The sequence below is a fragment of the Halichoeres trimaculatus genome, unplaced genomic scaffold, assembly GCF_033239565.1.
Source record: "Halichoeres trimaculatus isolate MK-OKI-2021-1 unplaced genomic scaffold, fHalTri1.1 fHalTri1_scaffold_1, whole genome shotgun sequence".
NCBI lineage: Eukaryota > Metazoa > Chordata > Actinopteri > Labriformes > Labridae > Halichoeres > Halichoeres trimaculatus.
Window position 1 is genome coordinate 22,411,987 of NW_027437179.1, and position 20,176 is coordinate 22,432,162.

General features: G+C 41.8%; 1 protein-coding gene across 4 annotated transcripts in view; it reads left to right on the forward strand.

Annotated features, from left to right (window-relative positions):
• srgap2 (SLIT-ROBO Rho GTPase activating protein 2) overlaps positions 1-19,225 on the forward strand; it is a 67,076-nt gene extending 47,851 nt beyond the window's left edge. For 3 of the 4 annotated variants that reach the window (XM_074693489.1, XM_074693402.1, XM_074693658.1), the window contains 20 exons: positions 2,993-3,055; positions 5,074-5,277; positions 5,640-5,768; positions 7,706-7,927; positions 8,071-8,172; positions 8,278-8,475; positions 8,574-8,658; positions 9,097-9,124; positions 9,390-9,420; positions 10,133-10,193; positions 10,373-10,450; positions 10,577-10,711; positions 10,813-10,918; positions 13,198-13,422; positions 14,086-14,165; positions 14,508-14,706; positions 15,307-15,444; positions 15,708-15,930; positions 16,013-16,123; positions 16,211-19,225. In XM_074693489.1, the coding sequence (XP_074549590.1) occupies positions 2,993-3,055; positions 5,074-5,277; positions 5,640-5,768; positions 7,706-7,927; positions 8,071-8,172; positions 8,278-8,475; positions 8,574-8,658; positions 9,097-9,124; positions 9,390-9,420; positions 10,133-10,193; positions 10,373-10,450; positions 10,577-10,711; positions 10,813-10,918; positions 13,198-13,422; positions 14,086-14,165; positions 14,508-14,706; positions 15,307-15,444; positions 15,708-15,930; positions 16,013-16,123; positions 16,211-16,768 (2,976 nt within the window). In that variant the 3' untranslated portion in view covers positions 16,769-19,225. The remainder of the gene's footprint in view (positions 1-2,992; positions 3,056-5,073; positions 5,278-5,639; positions 5,769-7,705; positions 7,928-8,070; positions 8,173-8,277; positions 8,476-8,573; positions 8,659-9,096; positions 9,125-9,389; positions 9,421-10,132; positions 10,194-10,372; positions 10,451-10,576; positions 10,712-10,812; positions 10,919-13,197; positions 13,423-14,085; positions 14,166-14,507; positions 14,707-15,306; positions 15,445-15,707; positions 15,931-16,012; positions 16,124-16,210) is intronic. The other variant, XM_074693576.1, reaches the window with a different exon arrangement.
• Positions 19,226-20,176: the final 951 nt, after the last annotated feature.

The window sequence follows — 20,176 nt, forward strand, 5'->3', positions numbered from 1 at the left end:
ATATATAATTTCTGTTTACAACATCACAGTTGCGGCTGAAGTCTGAGAAGCTGAATCCCTGTCGTGTGTTTACTCTGTCCAGTTCATGTCCCATCTTTTTCCTGTCATGTCTGATTTATTGACTGACTGTGTGTCAGCTAGACCTCAGGGCCATTTGAGTTTGTCTTTCATACAGAAGCTTCGTCCCGGCACACCCTGATCTCCGCCCTGCCTGTCTGAGTAAAAAAAAATGAGATGAAGAAAAATAGTATGAAAATAAGATGTAAAGAGAGAGCAGAAAACACAGGAATAAGGACACAGAGCATGAAGAGAAGGGGCAAGATAAGAGGGAACACAAATAGAAATCACCCTGAGGTACAAGAAGAAATTCAGTGTTTGTGTTGTTGCCACATCTTTTAACAACAGTGTGAGGCAAGACATTAATTTTTGTCTTTGGATTACATATCTTCTGTTTGCACCAGCAGTAGAGAGTTGGTTGTGTTTTAAAGACGTCAGGATAAGGAAGAGGTAAGAGTTGTATGGTTCCAACAAGTGAACATTGAAGGCAAAGTTCCACATTCTGTGCCTGCAAGACGACTGATTGAAAAACTGATAGGTTGCCCTTAAGCTTCATTTACAGTGTAGTCTCAGGCTGTGAAAGCATAAACACACTAACCGACCAGCAAACAAGCACTCATGCTTACATCTTTTTTTCAGTCTTTGTTGAGTCATGGGCATTGATTTCTGCTTTTATCACACTGGATGTGTTTTGTTATGCGGGTGGCTTTCATCGCGTGTGGGTCATAAACAGGCTGCACACATACAGAGGGGGGGGGAGCTCTGATGGCTGATTAAGTAGATAATTAGTCCATTTACGACATTTCCAGTCAGTGCTATGAATGCTAGTAGAGCCAGGGGCTAAGACATATAAACACACAGCTTCTGGAGATGGATGATACAGCTCATCCTAAAAACGTTCACACATTCATCGGAGCCAATGCAGGGATACACTGATGCGAGGTTTTGTCACAGGGAGACAGGAAGCAGTAAGGAGTCAAAATGTTTTAATTAGACCACAGTCTTAACCTGTGCTGTGTCTCGAATGGCATACTTGCTTACTGAGCTGGTGCTCTCAAAGTGTTGAAAAAGTAGAGTATGGAGCACCTGAAACTTCTTACCCTCCGTGGTTGCCGTAGTGGCTCAGTAGCAGAAGGGACAGGAATGAATCAAACACTGGATGATGGTTCCAAATAATGAATAACCGAAGAAAACCTGGAATTGTAAGTACACAGTGAACGCAGTGTACTTTTTATGAATGTGCTAACTCAAGTTTTTAATCCAAGACACAGCACGTGATTCCAGACATCATTGACTAACAAAGTGCAAAAGTAACTAGTTCCTGTTGCAGTCTTGCAGAGCCAGACAGGCAACCACAGGCAAGACAAAAAGGGCAAAGGTCAAGATCCAGATTGATAGATAGGAAAGCTGAGCTATGGCTGATTGCTTTTTGATTGGCTGCAGTCTGGCTTGTTGTCACCTAATATGAGCCTCCTGCAGCTCTTTAAAATGCAAGGGCGGGACAAACTCAGTTCTCCTGTTACCTCAGTTTTATACTGCGCCACCGTAAATCTGCCCTCTGACGCTGCCGTCCTCCCTCTGCAGCAATCACCACACTCCTGACCTTCCAGCGCTCTTAAATTCTCCCACACTGGGTAATAAATATGACTTCTGTTTCCTTTTTGACAATTTTTTTTTTTTACCTTGCTTTTCCCTCCATTTTCCTACCTTTATCACTCAAACAGCCCTTTAACGAATTTTTTTTGCGACAACCCCAATCCATTCTTTGCCTCCATCTCTTAGAAGAAAGAAAGCTCATCATATAACCCCCAAAAATCTGCTCTTTTTTCATTATGCATGCCATCACATTTTTTTAAAGTCTGACTTTCATTGCTATTTTTGTATCCCCTCTTTTATTTCTCTTTTGGCATCCCCCTTGGCTTTCACTTACCTAACTGCTTTCAAGATAGGCCAGTTCTTTTCTCAGAAGCTTTGTGCACTTCCATGGGTCCTTTGGAGCAAGATCAGACTTTTAGCTTCAGTATTTAAACTTAGTCTTAGATGAGTCCTGTATATGTTTACAGAGCCCTAGTAGTTTTGATTTTACTCATAAGATCAGCTCTGTGCATCTTTGTGTTAATACATGAGAACTTGTTTATATGTATTATTAGTTTATCACAAGCAAGAAATAGTCATAACAAGTTTAAATACATTATGTAACCTCGCTGGAGTTAGAAGAGAAAATTATTAATGGTTAAAAAACAACAGATGTAGTAATAGTGATTTAGTTATTTAAGGCATCTTTTTTTTTAATTAGTGCTGCAACATTTACTATGTGAACAATGGTAAGATATTCCCATTATATAATGTTCATAATGTGTTCTGGCTTCTTTCTCAGTATTCACAGATGCAGATTTTCTCATACAGAAATGACTTTGCACTGAATTTTCTTTCAGAAGATTTATTCTCGTGGTGTTTTCTTTTCTATGTGTTGGTGTGAATCATCATTTACTGGAAACCGTCTGCACTGGCAGAGTCTCTGTTTCCACTCATTCTTCCTCCTGTGTCTCTTCTCTATCTTTTGCAGCTTCATCATCCTGCCCTCTGCCTTCCCTCTGCCGTCCTCTCTTTCTCTTTGTCTTGCTCTTTTTTCCTCCCTGCCAACACGTAAAGATTGGGATCTATTGCTCCCTCCCTATACTCCACATCCGTCGATTCCATTACTGTCCCGCTCGTTTATCTGTGCCAGCGACTCCTCCACTCCCATTAGCCAGAAAATCTAGTCTTGACAGATGAATCTGTTTGCCACATGACAGAGTGGGGTTTGCTGTCTTTACTTGACAGAGAAGACCGCTTTGACAGACCGGTGATGGACCCTGCAAGCAATGACTCTGAGCTAATGGTTAAGAGTCTTTATTCACATTAATCTTTATTTTCTTTCTCTTTCTCTGTTTAGAGCAAAGAGGTCTGTGTACAGTTGCAAGAGGACCTGCTGAAAGTTCTTAATGAACTTTACACGGTAAGAGACACCACTGATATTGTAACCACAATATGTGGCTCTATAATTATGTGTTGTGAGCTTTTGCACCTTGTAGAGCTCAGCGGGGAGATCATTGCACCTTTGGCGTCAGAAAATTTGAAAAAATTGCTCTTCACTTTTTTAATAGTGAAGGTTAAAACCCTAAGTGCAGTTACTGCAGAGAGAAAAAAACTAACTATGAACATATTATGCATACACTTTTCAGAACATAATCTGACAACTGAAAATCACTGAGAAAGTGTTGTAGACAAATGCATAAACCTTACACGAAGATTAGGGAGGCAATTTGGCTACAATCATTGAGGATTAAGGATTATCAGCCACAGCAGCAGCTTTGCTCAATATAATAGCTGTCACTCAGCCTGTCTGCTTTGTTCCAACACACAAAATCCAACTTTTCGATGGCTCCACTTAAAACCTTGTCCCAAAATTTCTGTCCCCAAGAGGTTGAGTCATTCCTCATCTGGTTTTATTGACAGCTTTTTTTCATGCATATATATCTATGTGCTTTGAGTTGGTAAATATTAAAGGTATAATTTGAATTCAATGCGTTTAAGATCACAGTAATATGAAGATTGACCCCTTTGGATTTTAGATGATAAAATGAATAAATGCCAGAACGCTTAAATTCTTATCTGTTGTAGTTTCAATGTGTTTATTTGTTTATTTTTCTGATGTTTTCTATTCATATATACATTATATATTTTCTTTAGTTCCTCACATTTCTCTTTCAATCCTCTTTCACTTCTTCTCTTTTATTTCTTTCATTGTTTGTTTCAATTTGTACAGCTGTCTGAAACATTGCTCTTTAAAAGTGCTTTATAAATAAGGTTTTTATTATCATTATTATTATTATTATTATTATTATTATTATTATTATTATTATTATTATTATTATTATTATTATTGTTATAATTAATACATTTATTACTTTTCACTTCATGACAATTCATGGTAGAAGTAATTCCTGCCAACCTCAGTTGTAATTTTGTTTCAATTATAATAAATGAGAAAAATGTAAACATACCTTAAACCTATCCAAACCTACTTTAATACCATTGTCATTACAAGTGTCTTTGTGTGCTGGCTGACCTCAGCCGTTTGCTGACAGTACCACAGTGTCTAAGTATGACCTGACAGAGCTGCTACTCAAGTTGTAGACTCATGTTGACGAAAATATGTTTTACCAAGCAAAGCTAAATGTCACTTAAAATATCCTGCACGCTCATGCTTGTGTAAGCCACTTTCCAAAACAGAAAGACTCATTCGATCGCTCATATTCAGACATCATCACCACTGTCTGTTGTTTTGGTCTTCTCACGCTGTCGGGAGCATCATAATGTCTGGTTACACATTGCCATAATACTGCCAAATAGACTGAGGCAATCAGAGTGCATTTCACTGCCTGTTGTTTATGTGTGTGTGTCTGTGTGTGTGTGTCTGTGTGTGGGCAAAGTTTCCTCCCACAGCACAGCTCTGACTATGAGCAAGCTGCACGGCCTCTGCTCAGAGAGCCCATAAAAGCAGGTCTTATGCTGTAATTATAGCATATAGTAAGAGATAGAAATAGATTTGGTTTGAGTGACGCGCTCACGCTCGCACTCACCCTCATACACAGGGCTGTGTGTGTCTGTCTCCAGTGCTGTGGAGAGGTTAGAGCAGTTCAATGATGGCTGTGGTGGTGGTCATTGTAATAAGGCTGACAGTGCACTCACTCATTCGTTTCATGTGTTTAACTCTTCATGTCAAACTTATGCAGCCATGACAAAGTGCTAAAGTTTCTTTACAGTAGAAGAAGCTGCAGCTTGTTGGAAGCAATATTTCTAAAATCCTTAAGTGTGTGTGTTTGTGTGTGTGTGTTCTGAGCCTCATTTCTCTCTTCATTGTACTGCTGGGTGTAATCCTTTCACAATCCCAAGCCAAGTAATTAAAGTAGAGACACAATGGGAAAGCACAAGCTTAATTATTTCCCTGCATATCTCATTCCCTGTTCCCAGGTGATGAAGACGTACCACATGTACAACACTGACAGCATCAACGCCGAGTCCAAGCTGAAGGAGGCGGAGAAGCAGGAGGAGAAACAGATGGGACGCTCTGACCGCCAGACTCCACGCTCCCCAGACACTTTGGCCAGCATCAAGATGGACGAGAAGCCCGTCAGACGCTCCAGTGTCAAAAAGATTGAGAAGATGAAGGAGAAGGTGAGAAAGATGAAAAAGAAAGGGAAGAGGAAAAGGAGGAGAAGAAGGAGGAGGAGGAGAATGGATAGACTAGGAGGAGGAGGAGGGTGAATGCTGTCTCACCTGTTGTCATACTGACTTACAATGTGTGTCTCTCATGAATGATTTACAAGTGCACGGCTGGCTTATTGCTAACCGTGTCTGCCACAGCTGGGGCCTGTCACACAAACATGGTTCTGCACTTTGTTTCATTATCCATAATCAATACTGAGGTGTTTCACTCTGATGCCAATTACCCTCTACCCCATCCCTTTCTGTCCTTTCTCTCCCACTTTCCATTTCTTCCTCATATGGATGACTGACATTCTCTGTCTCTTTCTCAGAGACAAGCAAAGTACACAGAGAACAGGCTGAAGGCCATCAAAGCCAGGAATGAGTACCTGCTAGCACTGGAGGCCACCAACAGCTGTGTCTTCAAATATTACATCCATGACCTCTCCGACATCATTGATGTGAGTCTAAAAACTTTCTTTTTGTAGGTCAGATTTTCCCCAACATATTGCAGACGTTGTTGTGTGTTTTTGTGTCCCTGTGTCTTAGCCCGTGGTGGCCCCTCTGTGAGTCTGTTCACATTAGTGTCAGTGCTGCTAATGAAGGCAGTTGAGGGGTCTCCTCTGCATGCTTCCTCTTCTTTGTTTCTCTGCCTCCAAACACTCGTCACATCAGAGCAGCCATGTTGCTCTGTGAATTCAACCCAATCTAACCCTGACACAGTGGGGGTATTAGGCCGGAGGGGTTTGGACTGGAATATCATCAGGTTCATACATAATTGATACACTGTCCCTTTAAGTCAAACTACTACAGAAACCAGACACATCAGGATGTCGCTTTCGAGAGTGTTGAGAGGATTTAGCAATTCTATTATGCTCAGGATGTAAGGCTTTAATGCATGCTTTTTTTTGTCCACAACCCTGCGATACATTTATTTTTGTTAACTGGTAAAACTATGAATCTAATAATGATCATTAACAGTCAAAGAACTTGTTCCATATGAGGTTTCTCATTGACATCTGAGCCATCACTGTTTACATGCAGGTGAGACTTGCAGTGCAGCAGTTTTCAGAATAACTGATAAGCACGTTAAAGTACTGCTGAGCTTGCAGGACCACAGGAATGACATTTTTTTTTAGAGGCAAACAACCTGGAGTTTCTTTAAAAAACAGGTGTTTTTTTTGTGGCTACTTCATACCATGATTTATAAACTTGATAGAAATGAACTTTCTTCACTCAAAATAGGGATGATTTGTAATCTTTGAATATATGAATAATGTTTGAGGATGAAAAATGTATGGTACACGCTACTGTTATCTCATCTTAAAATGTAGTTTTCTTCAATTGTTTTTTACTAGCCCCTCTTCATAACACAATATGTCTTTTCGCTTTGCAAGAAAATAACAAATACATTCTATAGTATGAATAATTTCTTTCCTTTTTTTTAAAGTTTATTTTTGGGGGCTTTTCATGTCATTAATGTGATAGGAGAAGGCGGTAGATAGAGTAGGAAAGGGGGTGAGAGTGGGGAGTGACATGCAGGAAACAGGCCACAGGCCAGACCCGAACTCGGGCTACCCGCCCAAGGGCTAACCCCATGGGGTGTGACCTAGACCGCTAGGCTATCTACGCCCCATGAAAGATTTCAGAGAAAATCAGAGCTACTACATGATTAGCAAATAGTTAGCAGTGACTATTGGAACATATTTTTTGATTGAACTGTGTATCTCTACTCACAATTTAGTTACTAGAAACTAAATTGGTGTAACCTGTATGTGCCATGTGCTGCTTCTATATATTATGGCTTCCATTGTTGGTTACTCTATAATAGCAATGGATATAAAGTATGGAAATCAGTTTCTTTGTTACCTGGTGAAAGAAAACAAGAACAGTACTACATTAGGATGAAACAACAGTCATATCTTGTGAAATGTCATCTATCAAAAGGATAAAAATTGTTTCTAGAAAGTTCTTAAGTCAACATAAGTGTGAGGAGGGATTGTTAACACAGATTAGCCACATTATGACCACCCGTTCAATCTGAAGTAATTAAATATAACAACTTTACCATTGAGACCACTTCAAGAAGATTATACATTTTCACAATATTTCTGGGTTAGACAAAATACTACACCAGCTTTAGAGTCGTATTTTTCATTATCCCACGCAAAATCAGGTAAATGAAATGCTCTGTCATGACTTCTTTAAATCAATGACTGGTTTTCTTTTTTTTTCTTTTGCAAGTTGTATTTGCCCACCAGGCTGTGTGTTCATTTATTTTGTGTGTGTGTGTGTGTGTGTGTGTGTGTGTGTGTGTGTGTGTGTGTGTGTGTGTGTGTGTGTGTGTGTGTGTGTGTGTGTGTGTGTGTGTGTGTGTGTGTGTGTGTGTGTGTGACAGTGCTGTGATCTAGGCTACCATTCCAGCCTGCACCGTGCCCTGAGGACCTACCTGTCTGCAGACCAGAATGTAGAGACGTCCAAACACTCAGGCCTAGAGACACTGGACGGAGCAGCAGAAAGCCTGGAGCCCAACGGGGACAAACAGAAGCTGATGGAGACCTACAACAACGTCTTCTGCCCCCCAGCTCGCTTTGACTTCCAGTCCCACATGGGAGACACGGTAGGTAGACTTTTAGGGCTGCAGGCATTATCATGTCAATCTTTTTAAAGCTCTAGGCTGAGGAAGAGCTGATCCAGGTTGATTTTGTGTTGGAAATTCTTACATGTCTCACTTTCTGTGTTTTTATGTGTGTGACGGTGTAGATGGGAGTGATGTGTGCACAACAGCCAGTGGAAGGCGAGCTAATCCAGAGGTGTCAGCAGCTGCAGTCCCGCCTTTCCACGCTCAAGATTGAGAATGAAGAGGTCAGACAACTGTGTAATTCCTCTGATATGATTCACCCGTCTGGTTCATCCATGTGTTAACCACAGCTCATACTTTAATGCTTTGTCCGTCTTTATCCCAACTAGGTGAAGAAAACTATGGAGGCCACTCTGTCCACCATCCAGGACATGGTGACCGTGGAGGACTATGATGTGTCAGATTGCTTCCACCACAGCAACAGCATGGAGTCGGTTAAATCCACTTTCAGCGAATCATATCTCAGTAAGCCCAGCCTTGCCAAACGACGAGCCAATCAGCAGGAGACAGAGCAGTTCTACTTTACGGTGAGTGTGAATCACGACACTCAGGAGTAATCCTGTGATACAATGGGCATACTCTGAGCACACCTGACTGTCTTGTGTTTGGGTTGTGGGTTTTTTAGAAGCTGAAGGAGTTTCTTGAAGGCAGGAACCTTATCACAAAGCTGGAGGCCAAGCACGACCTGATACAGAAGACTCTGGGAGAGAGTAAGAGAAACTTACATTATGTCATTTCTATATGTTTGAGCCTGTTTGTCCCATCTTTGCATGTATGGGTTTATAGAGGGTCATGATATTAAAATAATCCTTGTATCAAGATGCTCAGTTAGTGTGCAAAGTAGAGAATATGTGGCCTGAGTTTAATATAGAGACTTTGTATGATAGTGTGTGTGTGGAAAGCAAGGTCACTGTGACAATAAACATATGTGGATGCAGCTGTGTTCTGGCGTAAGGAAGTCGTCACATGTCTCTGCATTTCCTTAACCTGGAAACACTCTGCAGAGTTGTTTGTGTGTGCAGCCCTTAGAGGGAAGTTTGTTTCCCTTTTTCTGTCCATCTGAAGCCTCTTCCTCACGTGTCCCTCTGCTACTATAACCATCTATCTCTCCTCCCCCCTCCCCCTCTTCCTGTTTCTCCCTCTTTTAGGTCAGAAGACTGACTGTTGCCTTGCCAGGTAGGTGTGGTGTAGGAAGGAAATGTGCACACACACACGCACACATGCACACACACATAATGTAGAGAAGTTTAAGCTTGATATCTTGGCAGCCTGGGCTATTATTTTCCCCTCCACTGTTTATAGATATTCCCAGCACATGTGCATATGTGTCTGTGTGTACAAATAGAACGTTACCAAAGTTGTGAGTATAAATAGACTTTCTCTGGAGACATAATGACAGAGTGCTGTTTTCTTTCCTTCTCCCCTCTCTTCCTCTATTTAGTGGACGCAGAAACTCGTCAGTACGGAAGCAGGTAATTATCTGTCATGAGTGTCTCTGTGTGTTTGTCTCTGAGCGGCTGTCAGTTTGTCAGTAAGAGTGCCATAGCTTTGTAGTTTTAACTCAAACCACATGTTTTCTCACAGTTCTCTGCATACAGGGACATATGGGAATCTGGAGTTTAGCAGCAGTTTGGTTATTATCACTTCTAACAGGACACACAGATTTAAACATTTATATCTTCTGTTAAATCTATGAAGATTGATATTACAAAGATATGCAAACTGACACAACACATGTGGCAAAATCAACCTACATTGGGGAATCCCACGTTCAGGGTTCCCCCTTGTGGTCAGCCTGTGTTATGACCGTTATCACCTTTTATACAGGTTCACAATTTTAGTTCATTTTAAGATTTTAACTTGTAATCTGATTATTAACCCTAATACCAACAGTGTGTTTCACCTGATAGGGGATGCGTATCATTCAACACTTATTTTCCAACTCCGGGTGGTTTCTGGAAATCCCAAACAAACAAAGGGAAAAGAAAAAAAGAGCACCGTCTCCTAGCAACTGCTGGGTACTGTGCCCAACCTCTTTCCACCTCGCACAATAAATGTGTGCACTGGTTTATGTGCAGATGTGTGTGCGGAAATCCTCCCTACAAAAAACAGTGTTTTGTTTCCACCCTGGTCTTTTGTCCTGCTCTGTCTTGTGTGGCAAATAATTCTCCTCCTCTGTGTTAGGACTCTGCTGAAGCCATTCCTCTGATGGTGGAGAGCTGCATCTGTTTCATCAGTCGACACGGTGAGGGATAGTTTCCAGTGGAGCATTAACTTGTTTCTGAATACTGACTTGTTTTGTTATTTAAGGGTTGATGTGTTTACAGTAAGTAAACTTAAGAATTCTGCTTGAATTTCTCAAATAAACACAATCTCTGGAACTTTAAGATCCTCATAAAAGAAACTGTGTGTGCATGTGTGTAGGTCTGCAGCATGAGGGCATCTTTAGAGTTTCAGGCTCTCAGGTGGAGGTCAATGACATCAAGAATGCCTTTGAGAGAGGTATGACTCATCTCTAAAGGAACACAAACATTATGACACATAGGGCTACAATTTTCCAGTGCTTTATTATCTCTCTGTCCCTGTCCCTTTCCTCCTTCTTCTCTCTGACTTCCTGTTCGGATGTAGGTGAGGACCCTCTGGCAGGGGACCAGAATGACCACGACATGGACTCCATCGCTGGTGTTCTGAAGCTTTACTTCAGAGGACTGGACCAAGCCCTCTTTCCTAAGGAAGTCTTCCATGACCTCATATCCTGCGTCTGTGAGTGTCTCGTCCTTGTGTCTCTTTGTGAGTAAGTGTGTATTCATGTGCCTGATTGTGTGAGCTATCTCGAGGGTGTGATGGTTGTTTCTGTTTTCCAGCCATGGAGAGTCTACAGGAGAGAGCGGTCCACATTAAGAAAGGTCTGCAGTCTCTACCAAGCAAAACACTCATCGTCATGAGATACTTGTTTGCCTTCCTCAACCAGTGAGTGCCTCCACTTTAACACACAAACACCTACAAAAAAGGATGCACAAACATGCACTACTTATCTAAAGTAATGAGGAAAATGGTCATAATGCTGTTAAAAACAAGTAATCTAACCCCAGTGACGAAGCCAACTACATTCAAACTGCCGGCAGCAGTATTATGGAAAAAAGAAGATGTGAAAACCAGAATTTCAGCAACAGAGTTTCACAATACATCAGACTTATAGTTCGAATGAGGTTAAATGTTTCCCTGTTGTAGTTTCAGAAACTGTGAGAACATGAGTTCAAAACATGCTTAGTCCCCATCGGTGTGGAGAAACACTGCTGCTCAGTGGATAATTAATCAAACTCTGGAACAAGGTTTGATGGACAGTGGCACTGTATCAGCTTAGCATCAAAACTTAGTGCCCAAAAACAACATCACTCAAAAAAAAACCATGACATAAAATTCATCAAGAGTAGATTTTTAAACAATGATAAATTCCAGTCAGACTTTTTAGGAGCTCAGATCTGTTTGAGTCACTCTGTGTTTCACCTCAGAATCCATCAAAGAAGGCTAAAAGTCTAAGCTTAGCGGTCTACCTACATGTGCTACAAGCAGCGTGAGTACATTGAGTGTAGTATGGGACGCTGAAGTTAGCTAGTAATTGGCAGCCTCTGATTCTGCTGTAAGGAGAAAAGTTAGGGGGAATCTTCACTCTTGTCTGACTCATAGAGGTCTCTTCCTAGTTTCACTAAAGGTTGTCTCTATTTCCCAGCCATGGAGATTTGCTGCAAAACAGAAAAAAAGGTAGTTTCTTATCAGCTCTCAGTGGTTAGACACTCCCATTGTGTCTAAAACTAAAGATTTTATGATCTTAAGATGTGTTTGACAAATCTCTGGAGTGTTCCATAACATTGTGTTTCAAATAGTCTTAACTCTCTGAAATAACCAAGACTAGATATGACTGGTCCAGGTTTAGTAGTTCTAGATTGGGACTTGGTTACCCTTACATTCACCATCATGGGGAGATCAGTAGCTGCAAATCTTGTCTCAGATGAAGGGTGAAAATGAGCCAGAACCGACATGTAATTGAAGTCAGCAATATTTACCAATGGGAGCCCCCAATGAGAACTGGAAACCACAAACAAACCCCTTTTTTTATGAAACTATTGATCTTCACAGCAAAAATAAACACGTTTACAGTCAGGTACAAGTCTGGTGATGATTTTAGTCTGAACTGCCCACTCGTCTGAGACACCCCACACTGAACAGGGGGTGAATTGTCCAAGATGAGAGGCTTCGAAACCGCTTTGTAGAAACATTAAGGTTGACTGTTATGGAGTCTACATCCATGGATCATAAATTCTATCAAATGTTTCATCTTTTGCCATAGATCTCAATAAAATGCCACACTCATTGTAAACCACTTTGATGCAATTTGACGTTTGCTCTAAGTATTTTAGTGGCTATTATCCCAAGAACAATAAAATAAGTGTTTAAAACAAAGCAAAAACAATTAAAGGACTTTCTCCTAAACAGAGCTTTCAGATAATCAAATACGCTTTAATAAACAGCTTCCCAATCCTTCAAATTCCCCCACAAACACTGAGCACTTGCATAAACACCAGAATGAGGTTAAGAGGCTTTCAGTTGGCCTTCTCTTACAAAATCTAAACATCCTGCTATCCTTCTGAAATTTCAAGTGTGGACCCTAATAAAAGCCTAAAGTGTGAAGAATAATTCAATCTCTTAAGGGGGAAAACTATTTGTTCAAAAACTTGAAGACTTATTCATTTTTTTCCACTTTAAATCAAGTTTTTTTGTTTGACCTAGTGTCAAGTGTTAAAGCTTTTCAAAAACAAAGATTAAAAGAAAAACAAAAGTCCTGAAAAGGCATTTAGTGATGCAACTTCAGTGGGAGGAGATAGCAACAAGGGAGTGAAAGACAAGAAGAAATAGGATGTGTGAAATGTGATATTTGAGACTCCTGGGTAAACCAAGTGCTGCCAGACAGAAGGGGGGCTTTTTCTCTTACTTGTTTGATTTATGATCTCTAGGATCCTCCTGCTTCTTCTCATACACATCATTAGAGCATCCATCACGGACATGACACCGTACAAATGAAGTGATGTGTCACTGTTGGGTTTTGAGGATGTCAGTTTTGGATACCTGTAGGAGACAAATTACATGTCCTAGCAGTTTGTGGGCGTAGTTAGGTTTGTATAAATAATGCGTTACAGAAATGGCAGTGTAGCAACATCCTCTGAAGTCTGACCCATCTGTTTTTCTCGCAGCCTGTCCCAGTACAGTGAGGACAACATGATGGACCCCTACAACCTGGCCATCTGCTTTGGCCCCACATTGATGTCTGTTCCTGAGGGCCATGATCAGGTCTCCTGCCAGGCCCACGTCAACGAGCTTATCAAAACCATCATTATCCACCATGACACCATCTTCCCTGGGCCGCAGGACCTGCAGGGCCCCATCTACACCATCCCTGGAGCAGGAGATGACTTTTGGTGAGCACAGATTTCTGGGAGTTCAGGTTGAATAAATTCAAATCTGGAGCTGGTAGCTCGGCAGGAAAATCGTGTTTAATTGTTATCTTTCGAGAGGGGAATTGGAGATGATGATGAGGCCGGAGAGAGGTGTGTGGGAGGAGGGGGTGTGCTAAAGGTTGGATCTAAAAGCTGCAACAGATTTATGGGGGGCCTTGCTTGAGAGCTCCTCTCAGGACAGGAGGGCCACGAGGATCAGCTTACCCTCCATCCCACTGGAGATTAAGCAGCGCCTAACTGCCTCAGCCTGGGAGAACACAGCATGAAGAAAGTTGCACACAACTACTCACTCAGGGGTCAACTCTCAACTCCACTGTAGTGACAAGCCCAGACACCAGTTATTATAATTACTGCCAGTAAATGCAGTGTGTAGAGTAGTATAAGAGGGCTCTGAGTAATAACCTCACTGACACTGGTGGACTAACAGGAGAGGATTTGTTTGATAAGGGTCAATTAATCATACCGTACTTCTGGGGAATGGGATCAGTCTTTATGCACAGTATGATTCTGAGTGACTTGCTTGAGAAAAGTGATCAGGTTGCGAGTCATTAACATGTTGCTGTGCTGAGATTATTTTGTATTTGTGTTCTCTAACCTCGTCTGCTCTTTTTGTGTCCTCTGTAGTGACAGTCCACATTGTGAGCCCCCCCTAGTGGAAGAGCCTGCGCCTGACACCGTCTCTGTCCGCAACAACAGTGAAGATGGTAGTTACCCAACTGAATACTTGCAGTGCTTTTGCTTTACATACAGGACACATTGAAGCCAGTTTCTTCTTGTAAAAGGTTTTATGAGATCTCACCCCTCTGTCTCACTGGTTACTTTGTACAGCTCTAATAATGAAAACCAGCTCACATCCTGCTCTGAGTAACCTGTTAACCATGCTGCTTTTGTTACTTTGCTTCTAACATTAGAGTAGTCACAAAGCAGAGCAACACTAACCTGCTAAGCACTAACACAGCCTCCCTTTCTTCACCCACTCCTCCCACCTCCCCCTTCTTCCTCTCTGTGCTACTTCCTGTGTCTGTCCACCCTCCTCTGAATCTCAGGCTCCTTGGCTGTTTCAGAGTCCGACCCCATCGAAGCCATCGCTCGGTTCGACTACTCCGGCAGGAGCCCTCGGGAGCTTTCATTCAAGAAAGGGGCTTCTCTGCTTCTGTACCAGAGAGCATCTGACGACTGGTGGGAGGGGCGCCACAATGGAGTGGATGGACTGGTGCCACACCAGTATATTGTGGTTCAAGACATGTACGTCACATTTCTATCAGTAGTTTCAAACAAATATGGGTAAAAACAGAACGACAAAGTGAGAAACTGCACTGTTTTATTATTTTCACGTTTTAATCTCATGTCCTGGCCTTTAAGGCTGCTGCAAACAGCTGCAGTTACAGGAAACCTAATGCTTGCTCTTTAATATGACCAAAAGAAGGCATAGAAACTCGTTCACTGGAAATCCCCTCTGCTGAGATGACCTACTATGATATGTTGTTTTAAGGCTTGTAATGCATCCACTTCCTTGTCAGCCTTGAAAGCTGTTGAGCTGTAGACACATAATCTAGAAAAATAGGTGATGAGAGACTGAGCATAAAGTCAGACTGACACATACTAGACTTTCTGTTTAAGTTTCTGATGCTTCTTACATGAAGAAAACTTTGACTTTATAAATTTTATGATAAGTTATGCCTTCCTTTATTACCATACATCTCTTTATCGTTGCTACTTTGGTTGAGTTAGAAGACTGTACAGTTTTCCCTAATAAGGAGGTTGACCTTTAAGAGACTTTACCTCCCGCTATCCTGGCTTTGTGTGGCATGGAGACCTAACAATAATATTGTTTGAATATTTCAGGTCAGATGGGGGCAGAGGGAGTCCAAAACCTGATGTGGACAGCAGGGACCTGCTGGAGGAGAGGGTGTCTACTAGAGGCAGTGCTGCCTCTCCTACTGGAGCTCATGTGGCTGATATCTACCTGGCCAACCTGAACAAGTATGTCAAATTAGAGCCCCTAAGCAGCAGCACTCCTACTAAGACTAAGTTTAGATAAGATTTGTAAAAAACAGTATAGAACTTGGAGACAGTGTGCAACGCAAAAAGACAATGTTTTGACTATTTACAGACAACTCAGTTCACATAACATTTACACTTGTTGTTTTCTTTACAAACACAAGTTTTTTTGTCTAAAAGTACTTTGATTTTGACATGACAGCACAGTGATAGAAATGTAAATGAGGCATATTTTTCTCATCCAGGTTGAGGAAACGTCCGGAGTCCAGTGGCATCCGAAGGACGTTTCGGGGCTCAGAGAGCGAGAGCACCAGCCCAGGAACCAGTGGAGGAGGAGGAGGAGGAGGAGTGAGAACGGCTTCTCTTCCTGTTGGAGGGGCCCTGGTCAAAGAAACTGGAGACAAACGGCCTGTCAGTGCTCACAGCATCCTCAACTCGGTCACCCGCCACTCCTCTTTGAAGACCAAGGTACTGTGACACGTCATCCTTAATGAAATCTGGTTTCATTTAATCTTCCAAGCATTAAACTAATGCCACTGTTGAAATTTAGGTGGAGAGTCCGCAGCTACGCAAAACAACAACAGCAGGGCGCTCTAAGAGCTTCAGCAATCACAGACCATTAGACCCTGAGGTCTTCTGCCAGGTGGAGCACAGCTCACAGGTACAACACTACTTTGCAGATTACCTTCATCTGCTGCTAATGTCGCTATCTTCTTCCCACTAACTTTTTGTGTATTTTGTAAAACAGGACACGGAGGCTTCAGTCAGCTCTGGGATGAGTGAGATCAGCAAGCTGGAGAGACAGAGCACCTCCAAACACACCCCTGATGTGGTGCTGGACACACTGGAGCAGCTGAAAGGAGTGAGTGGAGGTGGAGGAGGAGGAGCGTCAGAGCCCTCCAGTCCACTCCACTCCCGTCTGCTGAGGGACAGCGAGGGGGGTTCAACCCATGTGCACCCACTACAACGCAGTGCGTCCTCCGCCAGTGATGTGCCTTCCTCCTTCCGCCAGTCGAAGAGCCAGTCTCGCAGCCCCCTGCCCTCTGCCACCTCCCCCTCTCTCTCCTCCTCTTCTCTCTCCTCATCTGTACCGTCCTTTAGAGAGCTGCGACCCCCAGCGACGAGGCCGAAGCCGGTGGTGTTCCCAAAGGGCGGAGGAGGAAGTGGGAGTCCAGCCATGGGTTCTCCAACCTCGACAGTTCCACCAACACCTCCTCCTCCACCCACAGGCCACACACACTCTCTCCCTCATACCCCTCCTCCTCCACCTCCACCCCAGTCCAATGACAAATCCTGCCCTGCTTAGGATCTCTAACCCCAATCTGATTCTTACTAACTCTTTGATTCTTATAGCTCCTCTATCAGGTGCAAAGAGCACTTCACCTGTTTCTAACCCACTACTTGTGTGTAGCATTCACTTCTTATCCTGGTGGGTTTATGGACACGCCATATTCCCCTGAGACTGTCAACAGTAATTTCTGCCCTCTCCTGGCAGTTCTGCTTCCTACAAGTTCATTATCAAAGGGTGGTGATCAGTGAAAACACCCTTCAAAGACTCTTCCTTTTTTGCCACCACAGAGATTCCAGGATTCCCTGGATTTTCCAATGTTTCACAAGGGAACGGAGCCTGAGATGGACACACAAAAACACAGCTCACACACTAGTTTGTGATGTTTGAAATTGTGTTTGAATGGGCTTGCAGAGTGTTACTTGCCTTTAAACATAGATCTAAGTGAGGAACAAAAAGCACTGTTTGATTTTGTATAGCAGACATGACAAGTTTCGTTTTCTGCCTTTTGTTTTTTTAATGACCCATGACTTGTGGACTGGAAGAAAGGAGCATTTGATTCCTGAAAATAGACTGTGAAATTCTAAGCTCTCACTCTGTTTAAAAATGAAACTCGCTGACTTGCTGCTTCAGAAGAAGAAGATGAGTAGAGATGATGGTTGACTGGTGGGACGATGAAAGGAAAGAAAACTGGGCCAAATATCAGTGTAAGTCATGTGATCAAGAGCTTTATTTCCTTTTTCTTCCAGTGTTTGATATGTTGGTGTTTTTTTTATATTGCTGTTCAGTACTAGCACCACTACAGGAACAGCTCTGCAGGAGAAGTGTTCTCCCACACCTTACACGGCAGATGGTAAAATAAAATCCAAACATAGCAATAAAAGTCAGCATGAAAGCTGGTAGTTTGAGGCATTAGGCTGCTTCTCTCCTGCAGCTCTATTACGTATGTAGAGGACCACTGAAACCCAGCATCCTGATGTTGGACTGTACACACACCTACGCAAACATTTTATCCAAATGTGTGTGTGGTGGTGTTTTGTGGCAGCTAAACGCCGTTCAGGTTTTCCTAGCATGCTGGGGCCATACACAGCAGCTTATATGGCGAGCTTGCTGGTTGCATCAGTGTCTTTACCTGCAGTACAAGCTACAAAACAACTTAACCAACATTACAGCTTGCTCCTTTAATTATAAACTTAATACTTAACAGTAAAAAGGGTTTATTATCTAATGGTGTGTATGTATGTTAAATAATCATGATAACTGGAAGCAAGGAGCTGGGGATCCTCCAGAGTGTGTTTAGATAGAAGCACAACCAACCACCTCATCCAATGTGTTAAGCAAAGTTTGCTCTTATTTTTATTATTCTTTTCTTGTTCTTTATTAATACTCAGATTCAGTAATGGTTAAATGTCAAACTGTGTCGCTGTTTGGGGTGTGTGCATGTGTGTGTGAGCATGCATGGATGTAAAGTATGTTTGCACATTATCCTGGCCCCTTGCCGCATTTCAAAAAGGGATGAACCCAACAGCAACAGTAGGCAGACATGCAGGAAAAAAAACACATCTCCCATGTTCTTGAGTGAGTAAATATGCACTGTGTACATGTGAGCAGATAAAAAAGCCTGCAGGGATACATTAAATGTCTTGTCTTCAGTCACTACTGTTACAACTTGGGTGGCAGATCAGCTTTAAGTAGAAAGAGGAAACCAAATTCAAGGACTACAGTTTTGCTCTTTCTGCCATTATGTACCTTTACAAAATTAGATCTGTTCATAAACTAAGGAATATGTGAATAATTTTTCAAACACTGATGCATGACATTCAGGGTTAACTGAATAAAGCCTTTGGATTTATTTCACCGTCTTGAAAAAGTATTTAAACTATCCTCATATTGCCCTGCACCCTGCCTCTCCCAGTCACCCAGACACACAGCACATACTGCATTCCTTTGTGATCTCCAGCAGGTAATGAATTATAATGTGTTTTTTTAATCTCTGTATACTGTTTTTGTTTTACAAGGTGTATTTGAGTTTGCGCTTACCTCATTATGACAACTGGTGGGAAAACATACACACACTCATACATAAATGCAGGGGGTTGGTTGGTGTATTTTGTTCTGGCTGTGCTGTTAAGAGGAGCTAGGACCCTCTAAGATCTCAAATCAATCATTGTGCACTTGAACAACTTGGCTTGGGTGTGGACTAACTGTGTGGGGATGATTTGTTGGATTTGAATATTGTTAAATATGCATTTTTGTGTCCATTTGAAACAAAAGCAGAACTAAAAAAAGACTGTAACGTCAAATCTATTTATAGTTGTCTCTGTATTACTGGAGAATCCTGTGTTCAGATGTACTTTGTATATACAATGTTGTACATTGCAGAGGTACACTCTTTTTTTGGTACAATATTGTACAGTAATAGCAATAGTAGTTTAATCGAATAGGCCTTATATAATTCTATGTGTAGTTCTTGTAGTAGATCTGTTTTTTAATAAACATTGCTTGCTATAAAGAGTCTTGGATTTGTCAATATTTTCAAGACCACGCATAAATGAATAATTAACACCACATTAAACATTTTAATAAAGTCATGAAGCCCTGTGATTGACTGGCGACCAGTCCAAGATGTACTCCACCTCTCGACCAATGTCAGCTGGGATAGGCTCCAGCCACCCGCGACCCTGAACAGGATAAGCGGTTCAGAAAATGAATGAATGAATGAATGAATTTCAAAAGATGATGCGTGCCAATTATGCGTGAATCTTAAATTGGCCGTGAGGAGTTTCTAAGTGCTAAGTGCTTTTCTCTGCTGAATACTATTTCTTGTAATAATTTCCTAGTGATAATAGGCCCCGGGGCCTCACAGTTAAACAGAAAAAGCTGTTTGTGATAATGTTTATTCCAACCCACATGCAGCAGTTATTCTGCAGTGGTCTGCTCAAACTTGAGAGTCTACCAAATGAAGAGTAAGGTTACGATAGCTCTCAGGGCTTGACATTAACTTTTTTGCTCACCAGCCACCGTGGCCAGTGGTATCCCTGAGTTACTAGCCACTCAGTATTTTCACTGGCCACAATTTGTTGTTGGATAATTATGTTCAATATGATTAAAGGCGATGATGACATGCTAAAGTTTACTGAAAAAAAGATTTACAACCTCTTTAAAAGTAAATGACCCCTATGCACACTCAAAACAAGACTACATCAATGTTAAAATCCACAGGTCCTTAATCAGGTATTCAGCTCTGATAAAGTTGTGTGTAACATAGTGCTCCTTTCATATGAAAATATGCAGTCTATTAAGACATAGTAATTAAAATAGTAGTTTGCTATTGCTTATAATAAAATGGTAAAGGGGATTAGTTGAACTGATAAAAACTCAGCAAGAGACACTGTCAGCTTAAATATTTATTGACGATTGTAATCA